The 18203-nt window shown below is 41.6% G+C and overlaps 2 protein-coding genes across 11 annotated transcripts in view; one reads left to right on the forward strand and one right to left on the reverse strand.

The window, feature by feature from the left end:
• Positions 1-7809, forward strand: part of hmbox1b (homeobox containing 1 b) — a 43012-nt gene extending 35203 nt beyond the window's left edge. For 4 of the 5 annotated variants that reach the window (XM_061754652.1, XM_061754649.1, XM_061754650.1 and 1 more), the window contains one exon: positions 1319-7809. In XM_061754652.1, coding sequence (XP_061610636.1) covers positions 1319-1462 — 144 coding nt within the window. In that variant the 3' untranslated portion in view covers positions 1463-7809. The remainder of the gene's footprint in view (positions 1-1318) is intronic. The other variant, XR_009785527.1, reaches the window with a different exon arrangement.
• Positions 7810-9043: 1234 nt separating this feature from the next.
• The window catches only part of LOC133468574 (kinesin-like protein KIF13B), a 59969-nt gene continuing 50809 nt past the window's right edge, over positions 9044-18203 (reverse strand). For 4 of the 6 annotated variants that reach the window (XM_061754647.1, XM_061754646.1, XM_061754645.1 and 1 more), the window contains 3 exons: positions 12674-12736; positions 10373-11579; positions 9044-9790 (listed from right to left, as the gene is read on the reverse strand). In XM_061754647.1, coding sequence (XP_061610631.1) covers positions 9534-9790; positions 10373-11579; positions 12674-12736 — 1527 coding nt within the window. In that variant the 3' untranslated portion in view covers positions 9044-9533. Of the gene's footprint in view, positions 9791-10372; positions 11580-12673; positions 12737-13560; positions 13652-18203 lie in introns of those variants that run through there. The other 2 variants (XR_009785526.1, XR_009785525.1) reach the window with 1 other exon arrangement.

Here is an 18203-nt window from a genome sequence, read left to right on the forward strand (position 1 = left end):
GCTGGAGCCAATCCCAGCAATCATCAGGCAGGAGGCGGGGTACACCCTGATACCAATACAACCATTACTATGGCGCTAGTTTTGATTGGGGCAATGTTTGTATGTAAACATTATCCCAGCGTTTTGACAATTCATTCTCTAAGGTTTCGGTAAACATTGGTTTGTGCGCATAGGATTGCAAGATGCAATCCTATTGGTTGACGTCAAGGTGCTATGATGGAGGGTTCTTGTTGATATGTCACCTTACACGAAAGATATCCCAAAAATAAAAAATGCCAGACTTTTCATTTTAGCATCGTAGAGTTATCGTTGATCATGGATTATGTCACACAAGAAGTTTTGTGGTTCCTGACAAAATATGTTTGGCCCGATCTAGAAAATCGTTCACAATAGAAAAATCAGGCCAATAACAGGGCTGAAATCTTGTAGTCTGATCCAGGCATAAACTTAACGAATTACACAACCCTCTCGTCAAAAGTTCAGAAAAATCATTATCCAGTTCAAACTTGCCCATGGAAAATATACTGCAGCAATATGTACAAAATATTCAGATGAGATATCAAAAGAAAATCCACCATCCATTATCCGTACCACTTATCCTCACCAGGGTCGCGGGCGTCCTGGAGCCTATACCAGCTATTTTCGGTCTAGAGCCGGGGTACACCCTGAGCGGGTCGCCGGCCAACCGCAGGGCATATATAAACAAATAACCATTCACATTCACAACCTACAGGCAATATAGAGTTTAAATTTACCTACCTCGCATGTTTTTGGGATATGGGCGGTAGGGTTGGGCGTCGTTTCAATTTGAGTGATTCCAGTTCCAATTCTGGTTCGTTATTTCGATTCCGGTTCCAAACGATTCTCGATTCCGATTATTTTAGGGGCTGGGTCAAAAAACGTTTGCACGGTCTAAATAAACCGTGTCCAAATTATGAAGATCCATTTTCTTAGTAGCCCGCAGCATAGACTCTTGTGTGATGTTTGCATGTTGTCTACTATGCTTGTGTGGGTTTTTACCAAAAAATATAGGCTCCAGCTCACTTTAATGAGTAGAATTTGGATGGATGGCTTGATGGACAACTGAAATCATATACTTTTTAGATTTCAACAACCAAGCATTTCGAGTAAAGTTAGTCCTATCTTGTCCCTAAATGCTATTGTCCATCAGGTTACAATTAAAAAAAACATTACGCTACCCATCAGAGAACTTATCTTGCTCACGAAATACTGCGTCATGTATGGCAACCCGGAAATTACATTTTTATGGACTCCTTGTGACCCCCTCTGATCCTGCTTTAATCCCTCCTTGTCTCAGGATGACAGCGCCACTCACAGCGAGCATCAGGACCCCATCTCCTTGGCTGTGGAGATGGCTGCTGTCAATCACACCATCCTGGCCCTCTCTAGAACTGGAGGGGTCCCCAGTGACATCAAGACAGAAGTCCTGGAGGATGACTGAACAGCGAGAGGGGAGGAAGAAACAAGATGGTGAAGGGAAGGAGGAATTAAAAGGTGCATTTCAACAGCAGGAACCTTACCTGAGAACTGGGAACTTTTGGAGGACCATTGTTTGCTTGAACCATGGGAAGTATATGTAAATTGGGGTTAGCGGTTAAATTCCGTGTCGGAAAAACACCCTACCTGGTGGGTATAACTCTTGAGAGGTTTTACGAGGGGCAGTCAAAAAGTAATGAGTCCAATTTAATTGAACATGGTAAGAAATTAAAATTTCTTTAGAACCTTTCATGTGTTGTAGTTTAAATACTTGTTTGAAGGTTCATTTTTTTTTAAAACTTTTGTTTATACCTGTCCTCTTCCCGTCAGCCATTTTGTAAATTAGGTGTCATTGTGGGATGCCTATCAGAAGGCAAAGAGCTGTGATTGAATTTCTTGCATTGGAAGGGGAACCGGCGGCACGGTGGACAACTGGTTAGAGCGTCAGCCTCACAGTTCTGAGGACCAGGGTTCAATCCCCGGCCCCGCCTGTGTGGAGTTTGCATGTTCTCCCCGTGCCTGCGTGGGTTTTCTCTGGGCACTCCGGTTTCCTCCCACATCCCAAAAAGATGCATGAATTGGAGACTCTAAATTGCCCGTAGGTGTGAATGTGAGTGCGAATGGTTGTTTGTTTGTATGTGCCCTGCGATTGGCTGGCAACCAGTTCAGGGTGTACCCCGCCTCCTGCCCGATGATAGCTGGGATAGGCTCCAGCACGCCCGGGACCCTAGTGAGGAGAAGCGGCTCAGAAAATGGACGGATGGATGGAAGGGGAACCACCACTAAACACTTTGAAAAGGTTGCAAAATGTGTATGGGGAAGCTGTAACAGGCTCCAGCACTGTTAAAAAATGGGTGTCCAGGATCAAAGGCAGAACAAGAGCTTGCTTTGAGTGATCTCTGTGACAAGCAAGGTGCAGCAGACCATCTTCAGTGGTTAATCCTGGGAGTAGTGCTAGGGTTAATTGGGCTCATTGCTTTTTTCTTTTGCTGTCCCCTTGTACAGAAATGTTCTGGGGACTTAAGATTGATGCACAGATGCAGAAAACACAATGCACTTTTGCACCAATATTACCAGGAAAAAAACAGAACCTGAAAAAAATCCAGAAACTATATAAATTGAGCTTGTAAGGCCGGGTGAAATAAAATGCGGTGATTAGTTGCCCAATCATATGTGATGTTTGACGTTCAACATCCCGTCCCAATGAAAAAAAGTTTCTGGGCCTCTCGAAAGTATGATCCTCTTTGCATCCCAGAAAAAAAATCCGAGGAACTGAATTTAGGGGAGAGTTCCTATGATCCAAAAGTGCAATGTTTAGCCGAAAGTTCCTTATTCCAGGGTGTTCCTTGTTCCTAATGAGATCTCACACCCTGCCTTCCCAAAACAATCCATCGCGACTGATTGTCTCAACTTCCCTAATGTATTACCTAATCCTTACAACTAAAGACAAAGGATACAGCCTGAAAGTGGTCTATGGAGGGAAAAAAAGGAAGTCGAAGCCCTGGCCTTCTCTCAAAACCAAAACCTGTGCTTCTAAATGTGCGCCCCTTGCTCCTCCCAGGAGACACTGCTCTCTTTTTCCTCTCCCCGACTCCTGCTTACCTCTACAGCCTGGTTGTCTGAGCCAATCCTCATTCAGTCTCACTCAACCTCAGAGACAAACTCGGCAAACGTGTACTGTATATAAGATAAATGGTTCTTCTAGTTCTCATTCACCCCAACTTAATGGTGTGCTACCTACCTACTCTCCAGACTTACCCTTGTCAGTGTGCAATTAACAGCAAGAGAAGCCTCTGGACGATGTCTTTTGGAGAGACAAATGGAGAGCGTCTCCTCCGTCAGAACAAATCTGATTGGTAGGCAGTTCCATTTCCTGACCTCCCAACCCTTGGAATGTTCTCAGCCCTTGACAGAACCATTGAGGTTTTCTGCTGTTGAATGAACACACCTCTTTTGAATCTCACTACAGGACTGCTTGCATGTCAGGAATCATGATTAGTAGTGTACTTTAAAAAGTGTGGAACAATGCTTATGGTAAGTTTCCATTCAACAGCAGAACGTCTTCACAATCGTGATATTTAGGTCATCGATGACGTAAGTGCTTGAGGCAATGACGAATCAGTTTATGGATCAATGTGATAATCAAGCAAATGTAAGCTAGCTACTAATGGAATCTGTGCTTTGTTTTAACGCCATCCATGCCAAAGGAAAAGATGCTGTGATGTGGCCGGCTCAAAGTCGGCTTTCGGCACCACATACTGGTCTGACCACGGTCTTCATGGACACCCGAAGCCATTTCTTCAAATAGAGTTGGCACATGTTCTTGATGTTTTCTATTGGGCCAGTTTGACCCAAATACAGCAAGTTGTAATGCTCGCTAACAGAGGTCGGACATATAATCGTGGCTTCTCTGCCTCTACAATGGCCAAAAGAATGTGATTGGAGCAGATTATTATTATTATTATTATTATATTTTTTTTTCCCAAGTAATTACGTACATCAAGCTTGAACCACACATGGAGTTGGTTTGGACTATGGCAATGTAATTAAGTAATGGGTAAAAAGTACCACTTTTGAATGCAGTTTTTCCTCTCAATGTGGCTCTCGAAATCGTGTCATTTCTTAAAGCCAGAGTCGTCTCCTGACGACGCGGCGACTTTTCAGTCAAACTGAGCTCGGCCCTTTTTTCACCAAAGTAATAGATTTACATTCTGGGAAAACTGCTGATATGCATCTTTGAGAAGGCTTGTATCCACAACAGTTAACAAGTTCAGGAAGTACCGTATTTTCGCGACCATAAGGCATTAAGGTATTAAGGTATTAAAAGGCGCAGGCTCAGTTACGGGGTCTATTTCTGTATTTAACACATATTGTATTTAAGTCCTCATCTTCTGTATCCAAAATGAACAGCTGGGCGATTTCGCCATCAAACATGCCGGGTTCCCTCTCGCCATTGTCGGAGTCGGTCTCGTTGCCGGCGGGCTGTTCAGCGATGATGCCGGCTTTCGCGAAAGCTCGGACAACAGTCAAAGCAGATACCTTAGCCCAGGCATCCACTTGCGAACCATGGATTCGTTGATCTTGAATTCTCTCGCGGCTGCTCGATTCCCATGTTCCTCCGCGTAACTGATAGCTTGCAGTTCAAACTGTGCTTCGTTAAGCGTGTCTCTTCGTAGGTGCCGTTTTCGGGGGTCCTTAGCAAATGTATACCTACTGGGGGCGTGCCTTTAGCATCCCCTTTCACGCGCACCCTTCTCGCTTTAACGTCCGCGTGCTGTCCTCAGTCACGTCCGCCTTTTCCTCTCTATAAGCAGCGTCGGCAGGAAATGCTCCCAGTCAGTCAAGCGGAGCGCTCATCAAAGTCACACAACAACGTCCATTTTGGAGAAAATTGAAGACTTTTCATTGCGCCTTATGGTCATGAAAATACGGTAACTAGCTTAACTTGAATATGAACAGAATCTGTCAACCTAATCAAAACTTGGTCTGATGTCCATTCATAGTCTTGAATGGTCAGCTATTGCTTATAACTTCCGCTTTTGCACTAAGGGACAAGGTGTTTTTTTTTGTTTTTTTTTGTTGTTTCTTTTGTTTGTTTGGGGTTTTTTTTATTTTAGTTTAGCGGCCTAAATGCATTTAGATTTTTAATATCTTAACTGATTTTTAAAATGTAGGACATCCCAACATTCAAAGGAAAGCCATTTAAGCAAAAAGTAAAAATATAGTTAAAAAAAAAAAAAAAATCAGGTTCTACAAAACTTTGTCAAGAACCTACTAAATAAGGTATGAAAACATTGATTGATTTTCACCTCTTTCCCAAAATAATAAAAATAGTAGAACTTAGTTGCTCTTAATGCTGTTATGGTCCTAATGAAATTTAACAGTGCTCTGTGAATTTGTTTTATTTATTTTTTTTGCTACTTTTGTTTTAAGGAACATATCGGAATAAAAAAATAAAAAATCATTTTTAAATAGTCGTCATTAATCTGATGCTTAAATAAATTTTTCCCAAAGTGTGAAACTATTCTTTATAAAGACAAAATATTGGAATACTTTATCAGGAAATGAACATATAATGGAATACTAGTTTTCCTTTTAAGGCGTTTCAATGGTCTGATTTGGACGTCATCACATACTGTGGTTTTAATGACATTGAAAGTGTTTATCAAAAGGTGCCCTTAAATGTAAAATCTTAAGCGTGTATGAGGTGATGACTCATATCTGGCATCTGCAATTCAAAGAGGATTTTAGGGTAAAAAAAAAAAAAAAAAAAGAGAAACAAGTATTTATACTCATTTTTTTATGCTAATGTACAAAGTGTTTTGAAAAAGATACATGCTTATTGTTAAATTAACCAAGCTTTTTTTAAGTTTGCCTTTTTTTTTTTTACACCTATATTTTCTATTGTCATTCATTATTAGACTGAACAAGTCTTCCTGTTTATGTCTGAGGTATGTAGTGAAAGACAAATGACAATGCACCTTAAAAGGAGGAAAATGTTTTGCTTTTGACTTAAACGTGATGTGATCTTGTCCTCTCCCCTTAAGCCAGGCTCCATTGTGAAATTGGCGCAATTTGATCTTGCCTAATTTGTGAGAACTGGTGCAGGAAAAAAAAATAGGGAAAAAAAAATCATTGCCCTACTTGGCAAATACAGTTAGGCCCAGAAATATTTTGACATTGGTTTTCATCATTTTGCCTTGCTACACCACAACAATGGATTTGAAATAAAACAAGATGTGATTGAAGCCTAGAATTAAACATCGTGTAAAGTGAATTCAGAGATCTGTTTCTAAATACGTTTGAAGATAATTGCAGAAAAACGTGCCAAAACAGAACTATGTGGTACTGAATTGTGGACATATAGCGTTAAACTGTTTTTCACCGTTTCAGGTTTCCCGACTTTTAAAAATGTATTTATGTATTTATTTTTTTATTTAATTTCTTCTATTATTTGGCTATAACGGTGCACAGTGACACACTTGTGCATCCAGTATGAGTTGCCCCTCCCCCACTATGGCATTTGTGATGTCCAGTTAACTAGCTAGCTGGCTATCCCCCACCCGGAAAATGCCACTGACATGGCCACGTTAGAGCGCCACATTGTCTGCCTTAAGTGCGTGCACAACACTGTGAAGAAGGAGGAAGAGCGTGGAGGAAGGAAATTTTGTCCGACTTGACAGCTAACGTTTGGACTAGGGCTGGCGTGGCCACTTTAGAGCGCCTCGTTGTTGCGCTGTCAAAAAGTTGTCAGTTGCTTTCTTTGATGTAGTTGCACTACTACTATGAATTTAGTAGCATTTGGGTGAAGAATCCGTATGGTTCCTTCTCAAGTGGCAACATCAGTAAGCAACAGTGAGCCCCCACCATTAGTAGCCATATATAACCACTCCGTAACATCGCCTCTACTAAATTTCAAATCTGACACAAGTTGACCTTAGTTTCATTCATCAAATTTTTTTATTACAGAACATGGGATGCCTTTTGTTGTTGTGAGTATAACAAATGCCATATTTTTTGTGGAACGATTTAAAGATGAACTTAATCCAGTCACATCATGTTTTTCCAAATCCATTAGACATTAGCTTTTTTTTTTTTTTAACTCAAGAGGCACAATGACATAAAAATGACTTATTTGGAAAATTGTCCAATGTCGTGGAGTCAGTTGTTGTGTGAGGATCGTGGCCCACATAAAGAATATAAAGATCACTTTGTCTTTGCCACGCACATACGAGTGCGTCGAGACATTCTCACTTTAAGCTACTTTCAAATGAATTGTCGATGTTGTTTGAGAGATTAAATAGCAGTCGAAATTTCTGTCCAGCAGTGTTTAACCTGAGTCTACAAGCGGGATGGACAAAAAGAGTGTTCAGGTGCTAAAGTAGTGAATCAGATGTATTGCATTTCCAGTAAAGTGACTTTGCTGAAATATAGGCCACAACCCGAGACAGCATCAACATGTACTCCAGTCGTCGTGCTTCTTCTCCAGAGATGTCCTCTCGTGGTACATCAGGGTTTCCATGTTATACGTTTCTCCTCCGTATCCCCCGTTAAACACCTCATCCGATTATAGCTGCGAAAAAGAGGACTGAATGCTGTTGTGTCAATTTCAAAAGCTATGTTATGTTCAATTTTATTGTATTGCCCATTTTGGAATTTAGTGCCTTTTTTGGACAGTAGACTGTTCTGTAATTAAGATGTAGTATATATACATTTTTGTACAGTTTCTTTGTTCATTTTTTTAACTTTTGTTTATTTTAGTATGATATATATATAATGTACAAGAGAATAAAGCTATATGACTGAAACCTCCTTTGGATTTACTACTTATTGTAAATAATCAGATTGTGTTTACTTTAGCTCAAACAAATGTTAGTTAAAAAAAAATTTAAAAAGTGGGTACACACCAGTCACCATTGTACATGACATTGGCACTTTAAAAAAGAAAAAAGGAAGTTGTCCCCAAGCTTATCACATCACACATTTGGATCAAGTGTGATGCAATTGTTTACATTTAAATTTAGTTTTTGGGGTTGGATAGAGTGATTGATAGGCTTGTGTATATATATATATATATATATATATATATACACACACAGAGATGGGCAAAATTGTTGGTAACTTTCTGTTAAAGAAAACCCATAGTCTGTAAAATAACAGACACAAGTAATGAAATTAATTACTGAAAATGAAACAGGCCTGGACTAATGCACACCGTTGCGAGGCAATCACTGCAATCAAACCATTTATTTAACTGTCAACAAGACTGACTGGTTTCAACACACGACACACCTTAGTTTAACGTGTTTCTGTGTTCAAATGATTTTCAATCAAATCAAAAAGCAACGTCAGCTTTTCATCGATCCATTTCTTGTACCGCTCATCCTCCTCATGGTTGCATGTGTGCTGGGGCCTATCCCAGCTAGCTAGCTAACTTAGGATGCGAGGCCAGGTACATGCTGGACTGATCAACAGCCAATCGCAGGGCACATATAGACAATGTTGACGTTCAATTAACCTAGCATGCATGTTTTCGGAATGTAGGAGGAAACCAGAGTACCCAGGGGAGAACATGCAAACTCCACACAAGGAGGCCAGAGGACTGATTTGAATGCACGATCTCTGAACTGTGAGACAGATGTGCTTACCAAACTTTCAGATTATTTTTTTTTTTATTATTACTTTTGTCACTTATTTCTATGATCATTGCTGTTTTTCTTTTCCTTAACAGAGGGATATGAGCAATTCCTTAGGGCATGCAATTTGTTGCTCACATTGCTAGTGTTCACTCGGACTGTATTCTTCATGCATGTTTATTGGTACGATTATGTACTCTTTTATTAAGATACAAGTTTTCTATTTTGAAAGTCTCAAACATGGCAAGCATCATCAATCCGTTCAGGGGTGTTGCTAGGCCTATTTCGACAACTTCTCAAGCACCCCCAAAATTATTTGCTAGTGTGTGTTTTTATTGTCATAGTGTCCCTAAAAAAATAATAGTCTCCAAAAAAGACCCCTTCTCCAATCAGACATCCATGGCCCATGATTGTTTTGTCAAAAAAAAAAAGACTGATTTTATTAACATACAGTCACATCATAACATTGTGTAAAAAATAAATCTCCCAAAGGTGATTATGAAGACTGCAATGTTTTTAAAATGTCATTTTAGAAGATAAAAACGCTCTTTGCACAGTTCATGTGGAAGACTTCTCAACAAACTTTAAGGCACACAAAACATCAGTAACCAAAAAGCATTAAAATGCATGTCAATTTCGAAAAACATTTTTATGCCATGTTAAGATTCTAAAGCTAGTAAATGGGACGACTACTTGGCATGTAGCATTACAAAGTGTGCTGGTGTTTCAACAGTTTAAATAGAATTGAACAACACATTGAATGAAAACTCTTTGGGAGAAATTAGTAATATCTGCACATGTGTAAACATTTTGTTGTTAAATCTCATTTACAGCAGCAACTATGCGATGTAGATGGTTCAAACCCAAATCTGCACAGCTGACGGTCCTCACTTTCTCCTGTCAAGAATTTTTATTGTCCTCTGCACTATTGCGAGCAGATGATGATGATGATGATGCACAGGCACCATCACCTTTAGCCAGAGCCGTGAGGGCCGTCAGGTTCGGGATGGATCCCGACAAGTTGGCGCTGCGACGCTTCGGCTGCTGCCGACGGCGTTTGGCACCGCCGCGGCTCACCCGGTCTGGCCGGACTAGGACTCCGTAACCGGGATTGCAGTGGAAGTAGTGCTTCCCGCCAACAGAGCCGTCATTCTTTCCTGGTAAAAGACAGAAATGATGACTGCAAAGAAAGATCAATGCGCCTTTAATGTAGTACACAATTTTGGACAATCACACCTCACTTGTCCAGTGTTTACCAACCTTTGTGAGCCAAGACATATTTTACATGAGAAAAATCTCATGACACGCCAACAAACCGAAATGTAAACATAGATACAGCTCTGGATGAAAATTAAGAGACTAAAATACACTGGCCCATTTCTTTGGTGTTTTGTTTGTTTAATTTTCTGCAACTAAATGCTTTGACATTATTAACATTTGGGAGTTATGTTGTCATTAAATAGCAAAAATGGGGAAAATTATAATTTTCCAGACTTGTACATTGGTGGATGCACAGGTTCATTGTATCTTCTGCCATCTAGCGGACAAGCGTTTAAATGTTCTGCCTGTCACTATACGTCGTTGGCATAGATAGATGATACATTATTTGTAGTAAATAATCATTTTTGGACCAATCAAGTTAAATTTAATCATTTCCAAAAACACACTAATGTACCATGGGCCATAGTTAAGACAGGTTGGGAAACCCTGGTTTTAAAGCAAAAACAAAGAAAACTCACCTGCGGGTACCTCAAGTTCAACTCCCACCCACATGCCCTCTGCAAAGTCTGTCGGGCCTAAGTAGCGCACGGTGCCTCTTTTATTGGTCCCTACAGTGACAAATTCGCCTTCTTTCATCCAGTCGGGCAGAGTGACTGCAGCAGTTGCCTCTCCTTCCTCACAGTCTAAAATAAGCTCCAAGGGCTCAGTGAGATTGGTGTCCAATTTTGAAAAACTGCCGGTCTCGGTCTGACCAGATTCCCCCATCGGTTCACCGAGTATACGCTGGAAGGACTTGAGGTCTGATGACTGGACTTTTTGGATCTTGAAAGGGTTGACTGCTGCTGCAGGAGGTTTGGAGCGTTGGACATTGGGCTCAGCAGAGGCATCAGGCGCTGCTTCTAGGTGGACCTCATCACTGGATGAAGCTGGGATGGCAGAACAGCTGGAGCTCTTTAAATGGGATTGTTCCTGCGAACAACCTCGTGGATCAGAATCCTTCAATGGGACTAGAGGCGACTCAGAGGATATTTGGGTTGAGACAAGAGCAGGCTCTTCAGAGTCCTCCTTAGTCTGGTCTTGTTTTTCTTCATGAATCGTTTTAGTGGATTCTTTTATATCCATTCGAACACTATCCTTCACAGAGGTCTTTGGTTTTGAGTCTGTTTGTTGTTGCTCTTGCGCTAAAAATGAATTTGTCACTGGCAGCACACTGTCTAATTGTTCAGATTCCATCGAGTCCCGCTCCAAATACACTGGCCTGGTTGGAATATTGGACTCTACACATGGAGCAGGCTCTTTTACTTCCTGTACTACAAGAGATGGACCTGGTTCCTGGTGACTCTGATTTAAATCAGAGGGATAGTCATTTGGTTTGGACTGCAGCACGTCCGTGTTCGCCGCAGCGGCCTGCAAAGTCTCCAGAGGTTCAGATCCAGAACCAATGTCAGATTGCAAGGGGAGCATCTGTGTCACTTTATTCGCTTCTTCATCTGTCACGGCTGCACAGCTTTCATCGCTGTAGCCGGACGATGGAGGAAGGTCCCAGCTGAGCATGTAGACCTCTGAAAGCGGTGCCGTGGAGATACTCGTAATGTAACCACTTGACGCTTCACTCATTGAGATCTGGATGGAGTCTTCGGTCGCTGGGATGATTGGTGGAGGGAGAGGCACTGATCTGGGGCTCTCCTGTTGGATGTCAGGAGGGCTGATTTCCTGAATAGGAACCTACAGAATAACCACAGACAACTTGTTAGGGATGCTGAAAGTACAAAAGGAGATCTAAGATGGGTTGCTTGGAAAGCATTAACGTAGGGTCTCCCAATCTGCATATACACTAGTATAAGAGAGTTTAGAATAGTACACATGTAGGTAATGCAACGCTAGTAAGCATTTGCAAGAATTCGTATTGATTTGATCGTAACATACTCCGCATGTCTGCCATTTTCAGCCTCTACATGGAAACATTAACGGTGTAATTGTAAAACAAGTACAGCCGAGACCCATTTTAAGGTCCCGGAATGCTGATGTCTCTCCGGAAACCATTGTCTATTTTTGCTTTCATTTTTAAAAGAAGTTATCATTTAAACAACCCTTTAACTGAGCGTGCCTTCTTGTGCCGTGTACCTTCGTATTCTTCCAAACTAGTTCACTGCACACCATGCATGACCTCAAACGTCGTATGGCAGGACTTTCAGTATACTAAGGATGTCCTGGACATCCTGTTTCACTCTACCCGTCAAAGCGGTCTTCCTGTCTTTTCCACTGTTGTATTTGGAAGGCCCTGATACGGAATAGTGAGGGGAAATTGATCCCCAAATTTTCTGAGATCGTATCAGAGGCAGGATGGCGGCTGTGGCAAACGGGATAGTGGAAAGCCGGGACTCACTTCTCCCACTCTGTTCTGTCGAACGCAATTGCCGCTGTTTGAAAATTCTTTTATACATGACACCAGACGCTGGAGTGGATGTCATCAGCTATCTATCAATCTCTTTGTGCTATCTGTGTCAGCTCTGTTGGCTCAATTGTTAAGTCTTTGATGATGCTGCAATTGTGCGGAAACTGTGAGAAATGGGTGGCGCCAGCACATCTGTCAGGACTTGCTTGGGCTTTGGAACCGGCAGGCCATGGTTTGTGTCTTTTAGTCTAAAGCAAGAGTCAAAGCCCAACATCCTCTAGCTCAAGAGGTGCAGCACTCTAGCAAGGTGTGAAGACAGAGTTATCCATAAACACAACGTATGGCTGAGTATTCCCAAAGGGACTAATTCGCACGGACATTCTTGATAGATGCATCATATGAGACCATCTTGACTAGAACTTACTTGCTGGCGTGTGTTCATTCCCTCTTCAACACTGGCTGACTGCACCACGATACGAGGCACATTCTGAAACAGAAGAGCTTTTTTCAAGTCTCAACTTGGGTTTTCCAACAGGTCTCACGGTAGAATCAGAATTTAAACTCCCGCGACCTGCACGTTTTCCCCATGTGCATTTTACAACGAGCATGCAGGTGTGATTTACCGCTGTGAAGAAATCACAGAACTCAGGCTTCAGTTGAGCCAGTAAAACAGAAATAAGAGACTGTGGGGAAAAGTTTGTGAGAGATCTGTTAAGACAGATCGTGAAACCAAACTGCCTCAAAGAATATGACAGCGGGAGCTAACCGGGCCATCTGTTTCAGGATATTATAGGCCAGCACTTTTCATCCATGTCATGAGGTCGGTATATTCATGTTTCACAAAGAGAAACAACATGTATTTAATGTAGTGATTAGCAGTGAAGCTGGTGATATGAGACAAATATTTGTTTATCAGATTCCTCAGACACAATCACGGTGAAACAATCAGGATAATGGCAGCCTTGGCAGGGTAATTATAATTGCACTCAATCGTTTATCCCTATTCAGTCTTGTGCCGCCGCTCGACAGGAGCTGTTAGCTGATGAAATATTGTGCCATTTGCTTTTAAACATTTTGTTTTTGTTTTTTGTCATTGAACAACATGATAAATCTCAATCACAAATCTGGAGCGTTGCTTTTTTTTTTTTTTTTTTAGGCTCAATGAGTTTTACACAATGAGGCAGGAAAAAAAGATGATAAAAGAATTCATATGCATGCATGGCTGAGCGATGTGCTTCATTCTCCATGTAGCAAATGAGAACTTAAAAAAAAAAAAAAAAAGGACACTTCCGCAGCAGCAGCACAACCTACATGAACAGGAGAGAGCAGGTGAAACAAATGTATCCTGTCCTGCTGGGGCTCAGGACAGCCAACCTGAAAGTTGACACTTGCAAGTCGCCACCTTGAAATACAGCGGAACAAACAGTCAAACCAAAGTCAAATGATTCTCAAGTTCTACAATTTGGAGTTCAATCAGTATTCTCTGGAAAAACAACCCTCGAACTTCCCAAATGTACTTTACGTGTTGCCTCGTGCTGACCTGTTTCCTTGCGCTTTAGGGGATTTATTGAAGCTATGGTGGAATATCTACCTCGGGAAAGAATAAAGAGAAGGAAAAAAAAGCCCATTCCTCGTTTGCTAACAACTGAGTAAGACAGTTGTAAAACAGAAGCAAAGGGACTTCAGGCATCTGAGAGGATTCAGAAATCTGATCAACAGGTAAGTGTATCACCTCTTTTTTGGTTCTTAATTGATTGTACATTCCCGAAAAAAATCACTTCAAACCAAAGCTATTTAGTGTCATCGTAACACTCCATTACAAATATGTCATGCTACCAGCGTCGCAGCCGTGGCTAATGTCGGCTTGCTTACAGTAGGAATGCTAGCGTTGCTATTTTGTTGAAGCTGGATATACATTTTCTGTGACTATTTCATCACAACTACGCACTTTCATTTTCTGCGCGCATTCACGTTTGCGGCTCGGCATGGCGGCCAACTTGGGACATCAGTTGCACACCGATTTGGATGTGAGTGACGCAGTTAGGGTTAGCTTTGGAGGCAGATACAAGGTGAAACAATCTTTGGTCACAGGACTTTTTTAAAAGATTGTGAGGTTCTGCTGTAGTCTTTGACATATGACGGCTAAATAATACCTGTCAACATACTAAGGCCGAGTAATTTTAAAAAGGGTTACGATTAGTTATTAAAGTGCATCTGGAAAATATTCACAGAGCTTCAGTTTTTCCACATTTTGTTTTGTTACAGCCTTATTCCAAAATGTATTATTTCCCCCCTGAAAAATCTAAACACAAGACACAATGACAATCTGAAAAAAAAGTATTTAAATTTAGAAGTATTTAGGAGCGTTTGCCAGAAAGCTAAAAATTGAGCTGAGGTGCATCCTGTTTCGACTGATCATGTTTGAGATGCTTCTGCAGCTTAATTGGAGTCCACCTGTAGTAAATTCAGTCATTGGACATGACAAGAAATAAAAGCAAATACATATACAACAAATTGTACAATGTGACAGTTAATGTAAATGTTCATTAAAGTACTTTCAACATATGATCACTGCCATCACTAGCCTAACACAAGTCTGCTAGCTTAAGGCTAACAATGGAAAATGCCATAGATAGGCAACTTAGCATCACTATTGCAGTCATTTTAAACCGTCTAACTCTTTTGCATCAGGTCCATGACATTTCAATTCATTTCAATGAGGAAAATTTACTTCAAATTGTGTTACGAACTTGGTCATACAGTAAACAATTTAAACTTCTAAGTCAAGATAGCACTGTATTGACTAATTGTATCTATCCATTGTATTGTCTTAGACATCAATGTATTAATCAAGTACATTACATTTATATTCCGCCCCATGATACAATCGACATGATTATCTTAATGCATGCATACGTGAGGCTTTTTTTTTTGTAAACATCTGTCAGGTCAGGCGAGGTGCTGATTTTGGCGATGGGTGCCTCCAACGATGCAGTAACAACCTGCTCAAGAGTTTCCACTGCACTACAGCACATGATTTCCTTGATTAGTTTCCATCTGTGGGCCACAGACTTTGGCTTAAGGCACTAATCAGACAACTGGAGAGCTGTCATGTATTTACTGCAGTGAAGAGCTTTGAGCTCTCGCGTCGCAATAGCACAAGCATGACAAGGTTCACCTGCTCCTAATTACTGCTCCTTTTACACAGTGTGTTCCTGTCTCAGCGGGGGGTATTTGGAACAATCTCGGCTTTCATCCCAAACAGCACATTAAAAAACACATTATGAAACCCAGCAATCATTTGCACTATAAGTGGTGCTACTTTGAATTTCTAAACAGCTAACTCTAATTGACAAAACAAAGTTATACATGACTGCATTTGTCAGGTTGACTGCGTGTTTCATCGGAGCAATTTTTGTCACTTTCATTATTACCAAAAGTGTAGTGGTCGCATTTTAAATGTCCATCCATCCATCCATCCATTATCTGAGCCTCTTATCCTCACAAGGGTCGTGGGAGCGCTGGAACCTATGCCAGCTATCATCGGGCAGGAGGCGGGGTACACCCTGAACTGGTTGCCAGCCAATTGCAGGGCACATAGGAACAAACAACCATTCGCACTCACAGTCATGCCTACGGGCAATTTCGAGTCGTCAATTAACCTACCATGCATGTTTTTGGGATGTGGGAGGAAACCGGAGTGCCCAGAGAAAACCCACGCAGGCACGGGCAGAACATGCAAATGACTTGATGACAATTTGTTTTGGCGAAATTATACAAAACAATTATTGCTTAAAGTGATGTTTGTATCCAATGAATGGACAGCTGATGAAAGAAGTGTGTCTTTAAAGTAGCCATAATGCAGAGTTTTCACAATTTAAAACAGTGGTAAGGTGTCTTATCATATCTATGATGTGCTTTCATCAAAATACCAGGGATTGAGAATTACACCACAGCTTTCCTCTCCTATCGTTTCCTCTGATATTAGGCAGTTTTGAGGGGGTGGACCTGACACATGCAAATGAGCCACTGAATACCCCACTCCCCCTACAGCGGGACCAATGCCCAATACAGCTTTCTTTACTATGATGACCTGGAAAGTAGCTAGGGCATTGCAGTTAATTGAGTCACTACTTGTTCTCAAGCAGCCCAGAGTATGAAGAGAAAAGTGAAACCCCATAAAGATGAGGTGTCAATTACTATGCAGATCTGACCACATTTTTATATTATATTATATATATTACACACACACACAGACAGTGGGTATTCAGACCCTTTGTTATATTGCAACCATTTGCTAAAATCATTTAAGTTCTTCTCCCCCCCCCCCCTGCTCAATGTGCACACAGGACCCCATATTGACAGAAAAAAAATGTAATTGTTGAATTTTTTGCAGATTTATTAAAAAATAGAAAAACTGAAATATCACACGGCACAGTGACCAACTGGTTTGCACATCTGCCTCACAGTTCTGATGGTGGGGGTTCAAATCCTGCCCCCACCTGTGTGGAGTTTGCATGTTCTTCCCGTACGTTTTCTACGGGTACTCCGGTTTCCTCCTACATCCCAAAAACATGCGTGGTAGGTTAATTGAAGATTCTAAATTGCCCGTAGGTGTAAATGTGCGAGTGAATATTGAATATATGAATATTTATATGTGCCCTGCGATTGGCTGGCGACCAGTTCAGGGTGTACCCCGCCTCGTGCCCAGAGATAACTGGGATAAGCTCCAGCACGCCCGTGGCCCTTGTGAGGATAAGCGGGACAAATATGGGATGGATGGATGAAATATCACACAGCCATAAGTATTCAGAACCTTTGCTGTGACACTCATATTTAACTCGGGTGCTGTCCATTTCTTCTGATCATCATATTATACAGATTGGACTTGATTAGGAAAGCCACACACCTGTCGATATAAGAATCATTAGGTCAAAGGGACTACCTGAAGAGCTCAGAGACAGAATTGTGGCAAGGCTACAAAAAAACAAAATAAAAATATAAAAATTCTGCTGCAGCACTTAAGGTTCATAAGAACACAGTGGCCTCCATAATCCTTAAATGGAAGATGTTTGGGACGACCAGAACCCTGCCTAGATCTGACCGTCCGGCCAAACTGAGCAATCGGGGGAGAAGAGCCTCGGTGAGAGAGGTAAAGAAGAACCCAAAGATCACTTTGGCTGAGCTCCAGAGATGCAGTCAGGAGATGGGAGAAAGTTCTAGAATGTCAACCATCACTGCAGCCCTCCATCACGGACGCCTCTCCTCAGTGCAAGACACATGAAAGCCCGCATGGAATTTGGTAAAAAACACCTGAAGGACTCCAAGATGGTGAGTAATAAGATTCTCTGATCTGATGAGACCAAGATAGAATTAAGGCCAAAAGGTTCTAAGTGGTATGTGTGGAGAAAACCAGGCACTGTTCATCACCTGTTCAATACAGTCCCAACAGTGAGGCATGGTGGTGACAGCATCATGCTGTGTGGGTGTTCGTCAGCTGCAGGGACAGGGCGACTGGTTGCAATTGAAGGAAAGATGAATGTGGCCAAGTACAGGAATATCCTGGACAAAAACCTTCTTCAGAGTGCTCAGGACCTCAGACTGGGCCGAAGGTTCACCTTCCAACAAGACAGTGACCCTACACACACATTTAAAATAATGGAGTGGCTTCAGAACAACTCTGTGACTGTTCTTGAATGGCCCAGCCAGAGCCCTGACTTAAACCCAATTGTGCATCTCTGAAGAGACCTGAAAATGTCCACCAACGTTCACCATCCAACCTGACAGAACCGGAGAGGATCTGCAAAGAGTAATGGCAGAGGATCCCCAAATCCAGGTGTGAAAAACTTGTTGCATCATTCCCAAAAAGACTCATGGCTGTATTAGCTCAAAAGAGTGCTTCGACTAAACACTGAGCAAAGGGTCTGAATACTTATGGCTGTGTGATATTTCAG

This window comes from Phyllopteryx taeniolatus, chromosome 18 (assembly GCF_024500385.1).
Source record: "Phyllopteryx taeniolatus isolate TA_2022b chromosome 18, UOR_Ptae_1.2, whole genome shotgun sequence".
NCBI lineage: Eukaryota > Metazoa > Chordata > Actinopteri > Syngnathiformes > Syngnathidae > Phyllopteryx > Phyllopteryx taeniolatus.